Source organism: Perca flavescens, chromosome 16 (assembly GCF_004354835.1).
Source record: "Perca flavescens isolate YP-PL-M2 chromosome 16, PFLA_1.0, whole genome shotgun sequence".
NCBI lineage: Eukaryota > Metazoa > Chordata > Actinopteri > Perciformes > Percidae > Perca > Perca flavescens.
In genome coordinates this window covers 18,772,360-18,791,303 of record NC_041346.1, presented here as the reverse complement: position 1 = coordinate 18,791,303, position 18,944 = coordinate 18,772,360, and the positions used below count along the sequence as shown (strand labels likewise).

General features: G+C 40.4%; 1 protein-coding gene across 6 annotated transcripts in view; it reads left to right on the top strand.

Annotated features, from left to right (window-relative positions):
• The first annotated feature begins 6,944 nt into the window (after positions 1 to 6,944).
• Positions 6,945 to 18,944, top strand: part of LOC114570955 (mediator complex subunit 13L) — a 79,763-nt gene continuing 67,763 nt past the window's right edge. For 4 of the 6 annotated variants that reach the window (XM_028601623.1, XM_028601625.1, XM_028601624.1 and 1 more), the window contains exon 1: positions 10,221 to 11,707. In XM_028601623.1, coding sequence (XP_028457424.1) covers positions 11,636 to 11,707 — 72 coding nt within the window. In that variant the 5' untranslated portion in view covers positions 10,221 to 11,635. Of the gene's footprint in view, positions 7,005 to 10,220; positions 11,708 to 18,944 lie in introns of those variants that run through there. The other 2 variants (XM_028601627.1, XM_028601626.1) reach the window with 2 other exon arrangements.

Genomic DNA, 18,944 nt, shown 5'->3' with positions numbered 1-18,944 from the left:
TGTGTCACTGAGCATTAAACTAATAAATATCAGTTTATGTCTTCTGAAACGTGAAGACAAAGAGCATGGAGAATTCTGCTGGATAATGCTGTTATGTTGATTTGATCAAGTTCTTTACTCTGGAGGGAGGTAAAAAAGCACACTACTGGTATTGTAGTGAATATTTTTGAAATAGTATCTTTAGAAAATAAAGGCAAGCATCGTACAATCAATTGAAATGTCAAAAGTCAGTTCAAACTACATAATAATTTGCACAAAAGACGGAAATAACTAGCAATAACTTGGCAACCTCAAAATACAGCATACATCTGGAAATCAGGACCTTTATATTGAAAGAATGACACAAGGAATAATTCTAATTTATGTGGATCAATATGTATTGGCTCAATAAAGATATAAAAGAACAACATGACAGCTTTTGATTCAACAAAGAAGCCGTCAGTGTTGATTCCTGATTTGACAATGTACTGCATGATACAGGCGATATGCTCGGTATGCTGGAAGAGCGCTCTCTCTCCTCTCTCTCTGTGAAATGAATTAGGAGAACATGAAAACTGAGCAGACCTTCAGCAATACATTATGTATGAGGAGCTTGAAGGCTCCTACTGAATTCTGTTCAGGTGGCATCAGAGGGTGCAGCCAAGTGGAAATGCTGGCTGGTCACTTAAAGCATACTATCTGTGGTAATATTTCTACATGAAAGCGCAGCATGCGGCTTAGGCTATATTCTTCTACTTGCAGGTTGAAATGTGCAATACAACCAGGTTTCTATAGTGGCCACAGAGGAGGTTTACTGGGGCAACAGGGGATTAAAGGCCTTGCTCTAACCTTCAGGCTATCTCATACCCTGCATAACTTGAAGCTGCAATTTGCAATTTAAATTAAAATCCATATTTTGTTTCCCATCTTGCACTTGATTTACTAGTTACAGTATTCCTGCTGTAATCATCCTCGTCCTTTAACATAAGAGGGGGCTTGCAGCACACACATCATCTGTGTATCAGTGAGTTTGACAGCTTGACATCATTTCAAAATCAGATAACGTACCATATGATTCCTCATCTGTGTTGTTATGAGATAACATCTAATTTCCCTTCTCTCGAGTAATCTTACAAAGACAACGTCTGCTCAACGTGAAATCAATATGCTGCGGAAACACCATTACAACAGTCTTCAGAGTGCTTGAGTGAATCATTCGAGATCACAGATGAACGTGCACACACTGGCGGACGCAGAGGCACACACATGTACACATACACACTGTCATCTCCAGTGTGTCCTTTGACTAATTAAAAAGGCCAAAAAGCACAAAAGTGGTCAATGTAATTTAATTGTGTCTTGCCCAGAGACAAATCTTTGGCACATTGAGAAATGTGCATAATATCGGACAAGAGCAGAACCAGTATAAGGATGAATTATACAGTACTGGGTGTAGTGGGTTCACAGGGGGGAGAGGGTCAATGGAGGGCATCCTTTGGCAACAGACAGACAGTACACTACAGTCATTAGCAGTAAAGTACAGAGGGAGAGAACATCTGTCATCACAGTGCAGGAAAGGAAAAAGAAATATATCAGAATATGTCATTGTCCAAGATGTCAAGGTATTTAAATAAATGACAAAACTGCTTACCTCATAATGGCGCTAGAGGATGATCACCAAAGTCAGGAGCATTTATCCTCTGGGGGCCATGATTGTGAGCCAATCCATCAAGTAATTGTTGAGATATTTCAATAAATAAAAAAACCATCAACCTGCAGGTGATGCTAAAGGAAACATCAAGGGATCCTCAATGTCGGTATGATTCATCCTCTGGGGAAAATGAATATCTGTACAAAATTTCAAAGCAATCCATCCAATAGTTGCTAGATATTTCAGTCTCAACCAAAGTGGTGGAGCAACTGTCCGTCATTGCCACCCAAAGTGCCATACTAGCATGGCCGGACATACACTGGTTCTAACACTCTTTGTTCTGTTTTATATTGCTGTAAATTCAACATCTTTGGGTTTTGGACGGTTGCTCAGATAAAGGAAGATGTCACCTTGGGCTCTTGGAGTGTGTGAAGACCATTTTTTTTCTTTAAATATCTCCTACCATTACATTTACCATATTAATCGTGAAAATAATCAACAGACTATTTGATGATGAAAATAATTGGTAGCTGCTGCTGACCCAGTAACAGGAAAATAAATTAGATAGACACGAAACTAACAAATAATGGCAAAAACACAAAAGCATATTCTAGCTAACATACATAATACATATGGAGATTTACAGTAGATATACAGCAAACTGACAGGCAGACAAACAATTGGACATCTCTTTTGGAGAGGAAAATCAGAAGTGGACTGGACAGTTAGAAAACCACAATGAGCATATGACAGTCTAAGAAGAGACCTACAGATGTCCTGTGATTTAAAGTCTCTCCCTCCTGTTCTCTCTCTCTCTCTCTCTCTCTCTCTCTCTCTCTCTCTCTCTCTCTCTCTCTCACTGCTATAATTTTCCTGGGTGTGAATGATGGATGAGGCGGTGTCAGCCCATGTTCATTATAATGCACACCATCTATTCTTCTCAGCCAGACTCTCCGCGCTCCAGGAAATGCTAGAGAGGTATTGGAGCCGCGGAGAGAGGAGAAACTCTCATCTGATTTTATGGAGAGAATTTGCTGCTAGGTGTGCGTTAACTTAGCACACGGTGATCCATCAATCACTAATGAAGATACTGCAAGGCCACTGCTTGTTCTAAAAAGAAACACATCCCTCTCTGGGTATGAACCTTAAAAACCCTTTGCTGTCCATGCATAATCCCTTGCAATATGCTTGTCCTAAATTAATAATGAGCACTCCAACAGTTAGCTGTATGCAAAACATGTAGAAAACATATAGAAGCCATGTTTGTCATCATGAGCTAATGGTATTAAAGGTCCAGTGTGTAACGTGTTTAGGTGTTCATTATCAAAATCTGTGTTGCCCGTTCACAAAGTTGTCCTTTTTCATGAATATTTACCTCCACCATCAATTCCAAGTTTTCTTTTTGGCTTAAAAATGTTACATTTGCATTTGCATGAACTGGGGTAGACGCTCCATATTCATGCGCCATCTTGAAATACGTTAGCCGGTAAGCCACATACAGGACATACTGCTCCGCCTTTCGCGTTTTCGCTGTCACATGATAAACTCACAGGTGCTGCTAATGCTGCTAATGGGTATCGTCGCTTCCCGGCCTCGGCGAGTTTGAAGAAAGAAACATGAAGGACCACACGTATTCAACATCCAAATTTCAGGAACAGGAGTCTTCTTCTTCGCCCAGAAAAAGAAAAAGGATATTGAAAAGAGCAAGAGACCGGCTTTTTGAAGCGTGAAGGCTACTGTAGCTGTAATACGTACTTTGAACTGCGTGGTGCGAGAGCATTGATTGCGATATATGATCTCAACGCTAGATGGGAGAAATTCCTACACATTGGACCTTTAAAGCACTTTTCCCGCTTCATTCCCCCTACAGGTTGGAAGCGGAATTGTCCATTACATTACATTATGCAAGTTTGCCAGATCGGGTAGCGGATCTGTAGTTCGGATGAGACATAATGAGACATTACGACAGCGGTAACGAACAATTCCGCTTCCAACCTGTAGGGGGACCGAAGCGGGGGAAGTGCTTTAGTGTTGCTTTAAAGGCCACGAAAACCTGTTTTCTCAACCAGCATCTTACTGCGAGCGATGGGACCCTACAAAAACACAGTTTTCAGTTTTCACACTGTCAGAAAAAGGTGATGTCACTTACGTTTATACACCAATCAGGAATGAAAGTGTAAATCTTCATTTAGTAAACTTATGGCTCCTGATTTACCACATTATAAATAGTAGCTTACCTACGGATGATAACTTTAGCTTTTTATAGTTTGTTGCTTTAATCATGAGCATTCATTATTATAGATACATTTTTAGGGGTCCAAGCCCGAGGGGGCATGGGAACCGCGTGTTGCAATTCAACGCGGTCCACGTCTCCAGCGGAGCGTGGAACCCTATTGCACGAAACTTGGAATGTAGCATCTCCAGACTGACCTGACAAAAAATTATAAAAGGAATTTTTGTACGATAAAAATTGTGCATATAACGCACAAACTAATTAGTGTAGCTAACTATGAAAACACCAACTTTGCCATATCTCAGCCAAAATAAATGCTATCAACCCCAAACTTTAGATTATTATTTGCCATGACCGTGCGTTTTACGAAAATCGGTCACTAGGGGGCGCTACAACTACAAAAAGTTTATATCTCCCTAACGGCTCATCCGATTTATACAAAATTTGATGGTTACCATCAAGGGCCAATCCTGAGGCCAACCCTAAAGTGGGGTACTGAGGCGTCGAAGTGGGCGTGGCCTATGGGACCCAAAGTGACCCAAGTCTAGATATACCACTTACACTAATGTGAACAACTTTAAATTTACAGGGTAGATGGATAATGGGCCATGGACCACACCTACCAAAAATTACACATGTGGACCACTAGGTGGCGCTGTAATGTTTTTTTGTCTTTAACTCCCACATTACACATCGCACATTAGAAATTTTTACATCCACGTGTTCCTTTAATCAAGCTGAATTACCTGATGTAGGCCAACCCCATTTCCGTGCAAAATGTTATTTTGCAATATTGCGCAATGTGCAAAACCAACTTTTTCGAACTCGTCCTAGGCCGTGCGACCGATCTGCACGAAACCAGGTAGTTAGCATCTCCAGATGGACCTGACAAAAAGTTATTGAAGGAATTTTGCTACGTTAAAGTATGCCAATTTGACAAGCAAACAAATTTTCCTAGCTAGCTACCACACACGTATCATATCATTTCTCGGTTAAATTTAATGTTATCAGCAAATAACTTGAGAATCTTGTTCAGTATTGCACTGCGATGCTCTGTACCAAATTTTGCGAAGATCAGCCTTTAGGGGGCGCTATAAGCAACGTTTATTTATTTCGCCCAATAACTCAATGCATTTCAATGGGAAATTTGCAATTGCAATATCTCTGCCACAGTAAAAGCAATCAACACAAAACTGATGCTCGTTCGGCATGGCTCTGTACCGAATTTGGCGAAGATCGGCCATTAGGGGGCGCTATAATCAACATATAAGTGTTTTGCCCTGTTAATCAATGTTAATGGAATATTTGCAATGAGAATGTATCAAAGACCTTGTAGCTCACACGTCTCAATATTTACTGATGTTTACCTCCTACCGTTACGTTTTGGTTTTCGCTTTTGCGTGGTCCCATGGTGTTCTACAATAAAGAAACTTCTTAACCCACATAACAAAGTTTCTACAATCTTCACAGTGGAGAAAATGTAACTCTTTTTCCCACTTTTTCAATCCAAAATCAACACCATTCATATGCGCTGATACTGTGCAAATAAACATTGCAGTTGGTGCTAAGTGGAGAGTCTGTCATAGTGTGATTGGTTATGTCGGTGGTATTGATTCTTAATTTCCCACGAAGTTGATCGCGGTCACGTGTCAGTTAAACCTCATCTCCAATCCTATCTGTATTTGTGAGAAGTGCTTTTGTCCGGAGTTGAAAGCCTACTTTACGGCTTTATTATCGAGTTAATAGCCGCGTGTGCTCGTGTCGGCCGCTGTCCATTTCCTAAGGTTCTGAAATGCAAACAACTTTTGACTACTTTATGTTTTTTTTAAAAACGTGCGCCTGTGAGCACCCTCGGAGGAAAACATGAATTGGCGCCTATGACACCATTTACAACAACCTGACCACCTCCCCTGCTCTTTCAAACACCACACCTGCCTCCCCCCCTCCACCCTCTCAGTCACTCTCTCATTTCTCTCTGCTGTCCCCTGTGGTCAGGGGGTTAAGAAGTTTGTTTATGGTAGAGAATTGATAAAGCTACTCTGTATATGCATGGAGAGGCATTGTTAACCACTACATTTGCAACGGCAGAGTACCCCAGACCTCGTGCATCAAACCTCTCGATATTCACCGTTTCTCCACCCTACGTAATGCATCGGTCCCGCATTGGCGCAGCTTCGCGGGTCATCAGGGGCGACTGGCGCGGCTCCCCGGGGCGTCGCGGACGACTGGCATCGGAGGCGAATGGCATCGGGGGCGAATGGCATCGGAGGCTTGGGCCCCGTCATAACTGCTTGCAGTTCTAGTTAAGATTTGTAATAATGTTTTTAGGTGCGTTAATAAACTCCAAAGATTATAAATCTTTAGACAGTTTAGGTTTTTGTTACTTAGCAGTTTCAATTCTGATTAATAGGTTTATTAAATAACTGACAAATGCATTTTAAAGGACACAAAGACAAAACTAAATCTTCTAACAAAGTGAAACATTTTTCTGAGAACTATTAAAATAGTAAATAACTTATTTTATACTTTGCAAAAAGACTTGTGAATACACGTCTGCATATTGTCACATCTGTGAGTATATGTTCATATACTGCACCTTTTCAGCTTATATGACAGGATACTAAATGAAAGATCCACACTACTTTAACAGAGCCACACACTGAACACACACACACTAATGCTCATCCACTCCACCCCGCACAAGACTTAAAATATTGTCTAGACAAACACATTATCTCATGCACCTTTTCTCCTCATACACAGATCAAGTCAGTGGGGGCCTGATGAGAAGAAACATGTGGCGTATTGAAATAGATTTATAGAAACTGATAGCATTTCATCCTATTAGCTCCACCCCAAGTGATGCCAAACTGTGTGCCAGAGTCTTTTGAAAGCCTTTAAGATGTATTGAACAAAAGAGGGGTGGGGGTGGGGGGTGGGGGTCTCCAAATGACTTCTTGATCATTCCTGGAGCAAAGGGATCAATAACAGCCAGGCTAAGCCCTCGCTCATCCATCTGATTCATATCTTTTCCATCCTGCTTTTCAGATGTAAGAGGAATCACTGGACTAAAGGCTCCCTCTCTGTGGGAATATGTACCAGCTGCAAGCTGTTACCTCAAATACGTAAAGCTCTATAAAGGTAGGTCAGTGCTGTTTTCTAAAGATGTATGGCAGCAAAAAGAATATACAGTTGTCTATAAATAGCTCTGTCAGAGGTAACATCTATTACATGTACAGTCTGGGACAGCCTATATAAATTATAAAACAGACATCAAACTACTGCCGCTATGCATCCATTTATAAACATCACATAGTGGTGGGTTGATGTGCAAATGTGTCTCTAAAAAAATGTGAAACTCCCAATGCTGCAACATACAAATAAGTATGTTGCAGCATGCATCAAGGATTTACCTGACTACAATGCTTCTAATAGTCGTTCACTCAAATGTCAATGCTCAATAGAAAACCTGGCAGGGAAGGGAAACCTCTCCTGTTTGTAACTAATTTAGTCTTAAACATAGTTTCAGATGAGTCTTCCTGCAGTCACACTGACATGCAAAATAAATCCCTGGGAAGATAGCCTGATAATAGGATTAAGGTTCATTTTCACAGAGGGAAATGTAATGTTTTTCTGTAAGGGACAATGTAATTGAGGGATAAAAAGCTTATTGACTGAATGAACTAACTATTGATTTTTCTAGGGGATCCATGTGCAGAGGTCTGTAGCTATTGACTATTAATTTTCCTGTTTATTCATGACTATAATTATATTTGAGATAAAAACAGTCTGCAGAGTTTAGAAAAACGAGAATAAAGTTAACAAATGTAAGGACATAAAGCTAAAACCAGAAACCAGAAAATCCAGTTACATTTGTAGTCCAAACATAAAGAAAATCCAAGCATATGTAGCATATATTTATTACAAAGTAAATTATTGATAACAACACTAATATTTGATGCACTGACTCCTGGATGGCCTCTTCTGTGTACCTCAGGAAACGGCGGCTGTATTAATAATCTTTTGTTCTTCAGCTGAAGAGCACCACCTGCAATCCTCCAGAACAGAAAGAACAATTGAAGCTTTTATAGATAGTGTAAACAAAACCTTCAACAATATGACTACATAAATATATCAATGCATCACATATGACTGCATAATTAGGATATAATCAGCATATGCTACAATGAGGACACTATGGTCAAGTCTCCAGTATTATTTTTAAGAATTTTTTTTGGGGGGAGGTTTAGCAACCTTAGGGTGGAGTATTTTTTAGACAAAGTACATTTAAATGGCATTATTTTTAGGCTAAAAAAATGATTAAAGAAAAAAAATCTGCATTTCTCCACCAGAATTGTATGTTGGGAAATAACTTTAATGGTTTATTTCATAGCCTGTAACTTCCTAGTACATTCTTGGAGAGAACTCTGATGTCCTCTTGTGATTTAGTTAGAGGAGCCATAGAGGCATAACTCTAGGGCTCAGTGGTAGATCAGCCGCCTGCCAATAGGAAGGTTGGTGGTTCGATCCCTGGCCCTACAGTCCCATGTTGAAGTGTCTTTGGGCAAGACACTGAACCCGGAGTTGCCCCTGATGCTGTGTGAATGTTTAGTAGGTGGCACCTTGTACAGCAGCCTCAGCCACAGTATATGAATGTGTGTGATTTGGTTCCTGTATTATGTAAAAGTAGTCAAAAAGTGCTATATAAATACAGTCCATTTACATTACATTTAAAGGTGAGTTAAACTTTACTTAGATGAGTTTATAAGCATTTGTTGATTAGTTTAAGAGGGATTCCCTTGACAGACCTGCTCCATTAAAACCTGCATTACATGATATTTCACCTTATAATGTTTATATGTTGAATGGGTTAGCACACAGTTGCCTTTTTACACACCGAGCAGATATGGAGCAACATTAGCATTTATTTGGAGTCATGTTTCTGGCCACTTCATGAATGCTATACGATATTCATTCTACTTTCAGCTCTGTTTTTGGTCTCCACCAACTCCTGAGAAAAATATCTGTCTCTTTAACTGCTAAATGCTCCACTATTGTTCACCAGCTAGTCTCTAACTGTGTTTCTATACGGTTTGTATTTTAGAGCTTTTTAGCAGAAAATAGCTGCCTGCTGAGGCCGAAAAAATGAGGTTGATGCAAGAAGTGAGACCAAGCTGCAACATCCGGGCATGAAAAGTGAAGCCAGGGCCTTAGACCAGTATTCTTTCTAATGGCCAGCAGGGGGAAACTCCACTGGTTGCAAAAATAAGTCTAATTGTATAGAAGTCTATGAGAAAATGACCCTACGTCTCCCTTGATTTATTACCTCCTTGAACGTAACACTTCTGGCTCCAAAATAGAAAACAACAAACAGGATTTGCGGCGGCCAAAATGACAATCTTGAGGCCTCGTAATGGTGGTCCACAAACCAATGGTTGATGAGTTCACTTCTTTTTATACAGTCTATGAGTGACACCGAACCAGAACATTAAAGCTGCCGGCTGCAAAACAAAATGAACTGAAAAACACAACAAGGGAGAGGAACTGTAGCTTCAGGTGATAATTTACTGTGGGTTCGTTACTATCTTATACTATAAAGTGATGCCTTTCACAGCAAACACAATTTCAAAAAAAATTATTTTTATTTGTATATGAACATATTATTTAGTAGAGCTTTAAACTAAATTGAACAGCTATCTCAACAAATAAAATATAAACAAATAATAAAAAACAAATCAGAGACTTTCTATAGGGTGGCTTGGGGGAGGGGGGGAGGAGGGACCTACCTCATCATGACCTCAATATCTAAAATGGATAGAACCAATTTGGATAATTTGCAGTTAAATCAATTCTTGATTTAAATTCCTATCAATTTGTCATCTGTGCTTTTTTCATCTTTTCAAATAGCCTACTAAAATGTTATGATGTGGGGAATTTGGTGAGTATAAGACTAACCTACATAGATGCCTCTTATGAAACACAGTGAGCTCAGTAAGTATTTCTGACATCTATTCTGTCACATCCTCTGTTGTGAGAACACAGTTCCATTATGTAACCAATGCATCACAGAGACACCATACAGCGATGAAAAAACCCCCATCATAAAATAATCTTTCTTCAAGCACTTTTAATAGGCAGATGACAAGAAACAGCAAAGATACATCTAACAACAAACTGCTGACTGTCAGAGCGCACGACAGGCACGGCGTCTCCGGCGTCGCATCCACTCTCATATCAAAGATCATAAACAGTTCTGTAATCCCACACTTTGATCACGTGAGCACAAACTTGGCCAAATGGGAAGGCGAGTCTCGGTAGTAGCCTACCATGGGTAGTACGCTTCCGACCGCCATTACATTGCATTGCGTGGTGGGCTGGACCATCGTGAGCGAAAAAATGCTACAGCGGCGCTTGGCGTAAAGCAAACAGACACAGAGGGTGAGGATGACACACTCAGGCTACAGCTACACGCACACTTATGTACCGATAGCCTATAATAACACGCTCCGAGAGATACAACGAGGAAAAGGAGTCGCCGCTGAGGAAACCGTGCACATGTTTGAGGATTTAATTCAATAATCAAATCATTTCCCGAGAAGGAGGAAGATTCGCTTTTAAATGTCATGGTGGTTTATAAAGAAAAACCCTCTGCAGCACGCAAAATATTCTTTATGTCAATGATCGGCGCCAGACAAGGACTGTCACTTTTGCTTGAACTGTGCATTTAAAAAACAACAACAAATCTGATAATTTTTTTGTGCAACATTGAGGCTGTTGTGGCCGCGAGAGGACGTTTCGTAATGATATAAAACTGAAAGGAAGGAAGGATTTTTTTTCAAACCTCGGTCTACAGAAGCCTGCTTGTCGTTTTCCTGGTGGTGGAGTATAAGAATAGTTTTTCTTGTCTGAACGCTTTGACTCATGCTTCGGGGTTACATGGGAACCCGCTCGACTTTGTCCGCCCTGCCACAGAGGAGCACCGGGGGCTTTTCTTTTTCAGCGACCCTTCGTCTGCGGTCCGTTTAATTGAAGAGCAACAGAGGGGATTACACATTCCTGTTCGCAGCGCCTGTTTTGTGTGAGGCAGACTGGGTTACATTGTAAGAGGAACGGTTGTGGTAAGAAAGAAGGCTATAAATAGCTCATGCAATTCTCGAAAACTATCACAAGTGGTGCATCAGCTTGTGGAGCAGACGGAATCAGATATCCTGCATGTAAGATCTCGGCTTTAAGTTAATTGTTTTGCAGAGCGGCGAACGTGTGATTATATATATATTTTTAAAAGAAGTTTTGACTCTTAATTTCGCCTTTTTTTTGAACTGTTCCTCGGCGGAGTCGTTTCCCCATGGATTATGCTCATTTAATGATGAAACTAACAGCGGAAAGATTGATATGGAAACAGGCTGATCTTCCTCTGTGTGTTGATTGAAATGGATACATTTGTGTGCGCTCCGTCTTTGACAATGCTCACATTTGGAACCGCCTGACCTGCTTTGTAACAATGTTTTGATTCCCCACACACGCTTGGATTTACATTAGCCTACAACGTTATATCCGCTGGGGCTTCATGGATACATTCTGCACTTCTTTTTAAATACGCCCATTCCTCTGCCTGAACATCCCGAGTCTATTATCTGGACCTCTTGTGAGGTTATAAGCCTGCCTGTTTTGGCAGACTCGTACGGGAACCGATTTGTCAGCCCTGCTCGGTGTTTGATACCGATGTAGGATTTCGACATGCCCAGCGCTGACGACCCCAACGGCGGACGATTATGACTACAACAGCGAATTGGGTGGCTAACGGGGCAAGCCTTGAGGACTGCCACTCCAACATCTTCTCTCTGGTAGGCTACAGTATCCATAAATCATGCTCGTCAAAGACAAGCGAGCCAGTTGTGATTGACAAGTCAAAAGACCGTGGGAGGCACGCTTAAACGTGTGTCTGCTGTACAAAGGTGAACCATATTGCTGATGTTATTAGGTAATCATTAACACGGCAGGTTAATGGTCCAAAACCCACCATATTTCCTCTCTACGCCGTTTATAATAAGACATTTCAGCCCAGAGGCTAAAATCAACGTGATTTAAAAAGATCAACCGTTTATTATCTGATTCCAAGCCAAAACCTATCTCATAACGCTTTACATACACAATTCCAATGCTACCAAAACAAACTGACCACTTTATTTGGCATGTCTTTGCAGTTTTGGCATGGGTTTAGCAGATAAACGAACGATAAACACTAATTTCCCCCCATCAAGAGCACAGTGGGCTCTTGCCCTTATTCTCCTCCCCTTTTAAACAATAATTTCACTGGAGCTGGAACTCTGTTGCATTGCCAAGCAACTAACTTGGAAAGAAGGCGTACTGCTGCCTCTGTCACATATTTCTACGGGTTTTCTGATATTCAGCAAATACTCCCAACAAACATTTGGACGTTTAATGACCGTTGAAAAGACGTCCGTCCGAGACGTCCCGTCATGGTTGAAAAATAGTTCCAAAATGAAAGTTGAACCGACGTCTTTGACGTCACTTGGCCGTGAATTGCACGTCTTTTCTGGCCGTAAATTCCACGTCTTTTCTGCGCGTCCCTGGACGTCAGAATTAGTCTTCTTCTGGATGTTTATAAGGTGTGTTTCTGCATAAGTGTAGGCTATATATAAGCCTGCATATAAAATAATCATACACCCATTGTGTTAAATCGTGAACGGCGATCTTGACGTTTACACATCTAAACTTGACAAAGGTTCTAAAAAGGTCCAAAATCGGTCCAGCCATACCTGAACGTCTATAACACGTTATAATCACGTGTAGATCAAACAACACTTTACTTATACATTTAAGTTCTTATTAATATAATTAATTGCATCTGAATATAGGGTTAAGGTTTGTTGCATGTAATTATGCATAATTTATAGTTCTTACAGTAACTACATGTAACAAGGACACTGTAAAATAAAGTGTTATCTTATTTTCATTTTAGTAGTTCATTACAAATGATAATAAAGATAACGGGATGAACTAAAAAGCCACAAAATTCCAAATCGCATTTATTTATTTTACGGTTTATACAATACAGATTCACCCGGGAAACAGGAAAAACGTGTTCATTACAAAACAAATTCTCAGCTCAATTCTGTTAATTTAGTTCAGTTCAATAACACTGTCACAAATATCTCCCTTTGTGTAGCATCTTTTTGCAACATCATTTACACCAGAAAAGTTATTTGTTATAACCACACCCCCAGCTCTTCCTGGAGCATGTTTCAAGTGTTCCGCCATAGCCGCATCAATTTCTGATTCAGTTGAATTTGGGCTCCACCTCTTCACAGCATCTGAGGGAAGAGAATATTACAATAATAATAAACCAAACAAACAGTAGGAAAAAAATTACATTGAATTATTTTCAAAATGTTTTTATGGTCCTATAACTAAATTAAAACAATAAATGAAACAAGATTTTGCACCTGTTTCATGAATGAAAAGTTAGAAAAAGCTACACATATATACATATTAGCTAGCTAATATAGAATGGTTTAGGGTTATATATATATATATATATATATATATACCATTCTATGAAAAAAAATGTAGGATTACTTCACCTTAGAAAAAAATAACCAAATAAGGTAAAAAAAAAATCACAATTAACAGTACAGTGCAGCGTAGCAATTGCATGCAATGTTAAAACATACACTTTCACAACTTTGACTGAAACATTAAACATACTTTATACTATGGTATACCGTTGTATAAGTTCAAAGTAACTTTTAGCTTACTAATGTTTGCTAGCTAGCTAATTTTAGCCAAACTCAGTACATTTCAGTTGACAATGTGGGCATCATTTCTTTCGGTTCATTCATGTCAAACAAGTAAAACTCAAGCACGTTAATCTAATAATACAAAATGTACTTACCCAACAGTAGATTTTTAATAATATTATCGATACAGCTCAATTCCGTCCTACCGCAACTATTTTTGGCCAGGGACACAACGTTGCCGTCGGACCAATGTTTGCTGGGCTGCTGTAGTTTAATGTGCTGATATACAACAAATGGCTTACAGGTTAATTATGGGAAGATTAGGGATGATTTTGTTTGAATGTGAACTGAGCAGCACACAAAAGCTATTTTTCAGATAAAAATTGATGCAATAATAATGTCTCCCACAAAGGAAGGTTAATAAGATTTTGACAGACGGCTGCATGTATCAAGCACACAGCGGAAACAACACTTTCACACTGACAAAAGGTGTTTTTTGGACTCCACAGGCAGTATCATTTTTGCAGTAGTCACTGGTTTTGAGGGTGGAGGAGATTGAGAAGTGTGTTTTCACAGTTTTCATCCTGCAATCAGCGAGTTAACTGTCCTACTGTACTACAACAGGCAGCCAAGTGGAAAGGCATGCGGTAGACTGAGCTCAGGCACAGGCTGCTGAGAACCACAACAACAAGGGGTCCTGAGGGCTTTTTAGGTGATCATGCAGGTCGTCCACCAGCAACAGCAGCTGACCCCTGCTAAGCTACACAGGTTACACCAAAGCTAAAGCAAAAGAAAAACATGTCACGTGTTAGGATTTTAGATTTTCTTTTTGGTGGATAGAGAGGAGAAAGAAACTTTGGCGTTATCACACAGCATGCAGACATCTCTAACGTTTCAAACAAAGCACTGGCAGTTCTATCTTCTCATGTTTTTCATTAATGTTTTGTGACTGTAAGCAGGGAGAGATGGATTCAAAATAGTATCCTAAGCTACTGAAAAGCGACTTCTTTGAATTTTTGTGCACAGACGCTGAAATAAATGTAAAAGCGCTCCAGTATCAGCCGTCTTAAATTCTCCCAGTCTGACACGTAACAGTCGAAAGCAGTGATTACGTCTCTGTCAACGTCTCAGTCGAAGTTATTCCCTCGCCGTGGCTTTGTTGGCCATGGTGCTGGCCCTGTGAACATCCCTTTCAAACTGAGACCATCCATCAGCTGGCTTGTTGAGAATATTTATGACTGGCTAGTGCCACAGCGGTTGCTCACTGGCAGGGCTCCTACAGGGAAGTCCAAGACTGAACAAAACACTAATGACACTCCAAGTGTCCTACTTACAGGATACGACTGAGACAAAGAGACTGTGGGGACAGAAAATTAATTGAGAACAGTTTCGATATTCTATTAATAATTGGAGATTTGTGTCTAGAAAAAATGTCAAACATGCTTTTCTCAGTTTTTATTGTAAATGGAATACCTTTGGGCGGTTCTGGCCAACTTTCAGCAATTTGAGGATGTCACCAGTTGTTTCCAGGAAACTGTGATGGGTATTTTTATACGTTTTTCTGTTTTATTAGCTGCAAGCATAACCCCTGTGGTTGCTATTTCTTAACCTCTTCGTCCAGGTCACGATGGCTGTCTTTTTACATAAAGGTCCCTTGGCTAACTGGCGAGCACTCTGGTCTGACAGCCTGCTAAACAGTATTCCAAAATGCACTAACCTCGGTCCTTGCACAGATTTACCGGCTGTTATTGCATCCCGCATCAATAAAAAGTGCCTTTAGAAAGCATAAGTGCCCATACTGTGGGACTTTATGGGGTCGCAGCAGATTACTGTCATGCGCTCTGTGAGGCCGGTGTCACATACTTGAGATTGCTGCCATCACACAATCCACAAAATAACTGTCTTGTGTTGCTGGTGATCATCCATCTGTAACAGAACGCAAACAAGACTCTTGTAAGTGGGAGAAAAGATCAGAGCTGGTGTGCTGCTAAGTTGAAGTGGCAAAGAAGGAGGGAAGGGTGGAGGACGAGAGGAGAAACAGAGGAATGTTTTCAGCCAAAGGAGTGAGTGAGACTGCAGTGGAATCTGTTTTCATTTTAGGAAAGTATTATGACTGATGTGCATTTCCTGACTGCTAGCCTCAGCCTATTTGAGAGAGAAATGGTGAGATTGAGACAGAGCAAGAGAGAAAAATTAAAGAGGGAGGAACGTAATGAGAGAGAGGGAGAGACAAAACAGTCATCTTTCTGTAGACTGGGCCGGTTCTTACTATGCCGACTCGAGCCAGAGTCCCAGCCTGAATATGAAATGCATGGAGACAGTTGAGAGGTGTGTGTGTGTGTGTGTGTGTGTGTCTTGTAAACACTGTAAACCATCTAGACTCTGGAGACAAACTTCAAACACCCATCACATTATGCACACACAGACAAATACACACACGGATGCATCCACCGACATGGGAGAGGGGCAAAAATAAACACCCATATGCACACACAAACATATGTATCACATATTCAACACACATGCATGCACCAAATCTTCCACCACACATTTTTTATCTCCTTTATTTAGGTTGCGAATACATCCTATATCCCAAGGACGCAGGCTTGTACAAACATAGGCAGCACCCTTAATTAAAGGACTTCCTCTGTCCCCTCGACAGAGTGCAACACTGGTAATTAAGTGTCCTCAAGTGGAGGTCTAATGTGATCAACTAAGAGGGGCTCATTAGCCAAACTGTATTCCAATAGAGATCTTGCATGTATAATAATGATGCTACTGTCAGCATGGAAATAAAGTGCTAAGAGATGAAGCAGAGGGAATACCATTAACAGCAGTGTCTTGATTTATGGCAGGTGAGTGGCCGTGCCTTGTAAGAAGAAGCAGGTAATCAGGGGTGGTGCCTGTTTAATATACGCTGTGTGCATTTTCTCATCATTAATGGTGGATATTGCAAGGAGGCTCAGGGATGAGAGAGAGGCAGTGGTTGGATGAAGTGTGTGTCATGATACAAAGGGCCAGAGACTCAGTCAAGTTGGAGCTCATACTGTAAATGGCTGGGCATCGTTTGTGCTGATACAGTACCCGAGTGTTGGTACTGAAAAGTTATTTTCGACATCTTTGAGATCTTTGAAATCTTTCCTTTTAAAAACCTCTTTGTTACATTAAACAAAAAAAGGCCAAATTTCTCAAATGAAGTCCTCAAATCTTAAACTAGAGTCTGACAAATAAATTGATGGTAAGCTACGTAATGTAATTATGTATGTAATTCTGGCTGATATATCGGATATTGTAGATATGTTGGTAATGGAGCATATGTTGATAGGTAACAATACATTGCTCTAGAGAATTGCAAACCCTGTCATTTAGAAACAGTGTTAGTTTATTTTTAAACTTTAAAATGTCTTGATCACAATACTTTGATAACCAGATTTAAAGTCTTCTATGTTTATTTATATTGTGGCTATATGTAAAAATATCTATCAGATTTTTGTATCCACTGTCTGTCAGGCTAGCAATATTCTATATTTTGGTTATTAGCAAAAATTCTCATAAAAAAACAAATGTGTTTTTTTTTCTTTTTTTTAAGCGTTTCTGAAAAAGTAAATATAGACTTAAAAAAAAAAAAAAAAAAAAAGGCTATGATTTGACGAAATAATCTACAGTGCCTGTGTTCATTGTAAAGGAAAGGAGTCACTCAGGTCAGCGCTGTGGCTCGTTGATGTTTTTAATAGTTTTTGGACAACAATGGAGGTCTAAGGCACAGAGGAATAAGATGGCCACAATTTCAAGCAGGATCAATTTGTTGTTATTTTTGTCATTTCCACAGGATTTCTTGACAATTAGAAGATTAAAGATGATCACCAGATGCCTCCTTTTAAAGGAACTATCTGATAAGTAAACATCACTATGAATCTGCCAGCTGTTGGTACTTGATATACATATTATTGAGATATCTAAGGATGACATTGAAACCATGCCAGCGTCTGACACAAGGAGAGGATTGGTCCAGGTTTCCAAACATCACCCCCAGTCTTCGCTGCGTGCCCTATGGAGCAGCTCCATCTGGCTGCTTCTCATTCAACAGTCCACCCCCTACACCCAACCTGTGCTTTTGGCTTCGCTCTCTTGACATTTTGACAGCTAGCACTGTCTTCACCTTGAGTCTGTGTGTGGCGCCTCCCACTAATCTGCCCCTGTCACTGCTTTGGGAATCCCTTGTCATCGCAATAGGACACAACCCGGCACGGCCCACTTGTGTGAACACTTTAAATACTTTGCTGCCATATCAAAATAATTTGTGAATAAGGATTGCTCACTCGTGCCTCTGTTTTTACTACACATCTCTTTTTTTATGAAATTCTCCCAGAGTGTAGTCATGGATCTTATCTTAGCAGTAGGCTTGTCAGGGCCCTGCCACAGAGGTGAAGAATGGTTCAAAGATGGACAGGAAGGAGGGAGGGGAGGGAAGAGTGAGGGAACCACCGCTGGTCCCGGAGCTGGAAATGGGACGGGATGGGCAGGAGTATTTTGGAGCATGGTGGCTTGAGTGTGAAATATGTAAGCCCTGCAGTGCCAGCTGTGTTCTATTCTTAGCACCCGCTGGTGTTCCTGCATGTGTGCAGGGTGACAGAAGGCTGAGTGGGTAAGGAGGATTGGTAGGAATGAGCAGTAGCCGGTGCCACCAAGTGCTTGTAATTGCTGAAAAGTTAGCTAGTATCTGGCGTACGCACTGAGAGACCGACAGATAAATAAATAGATAAGTACAGTGTTGCTGTTACTGTGTTTTAATTATGCTGAATTTATAAAGCATCATCACCAAAATGTACTTTGACTTACTCCTGTAAGCAGCAATTTAATGTTGCTTGTTGAGGTGGAGCTAATTGGATACTTTACATATCCTGTTGGGTGATGATCATTTATGTTTTGTGCTGCAAAGAAAACCTTTCTTAAAAAGCTTTATTCATTAGTTATTAATAATAATAATAATAATAATAATAATAATAATAATAATAATAATAATAATAATAATAATAACTTTTATTTATATAGCGCCTTTCATGAAACCCAAGGACACTTGGAATTACTGTGGCTAAGCTAAAGGAGGTTGTAGGCTGTGGCAAACAGATGGTGTTTCAGGAGTTTTTAATAAAAAGGTCCAGGGATGTAGCATTTTGGATATCTGCAGGGAGGGTGTTCCAGAGGGATGGGGCTGCAACACTAAAGGCTCTGTCTCTGAAGGTACAGAGTCTGGTGTGGGGAATGGAGAGCAGGCCAGCGTCTGAGGGCTGCAGGTTTCAGGGTGGGGTGTATGGATGGA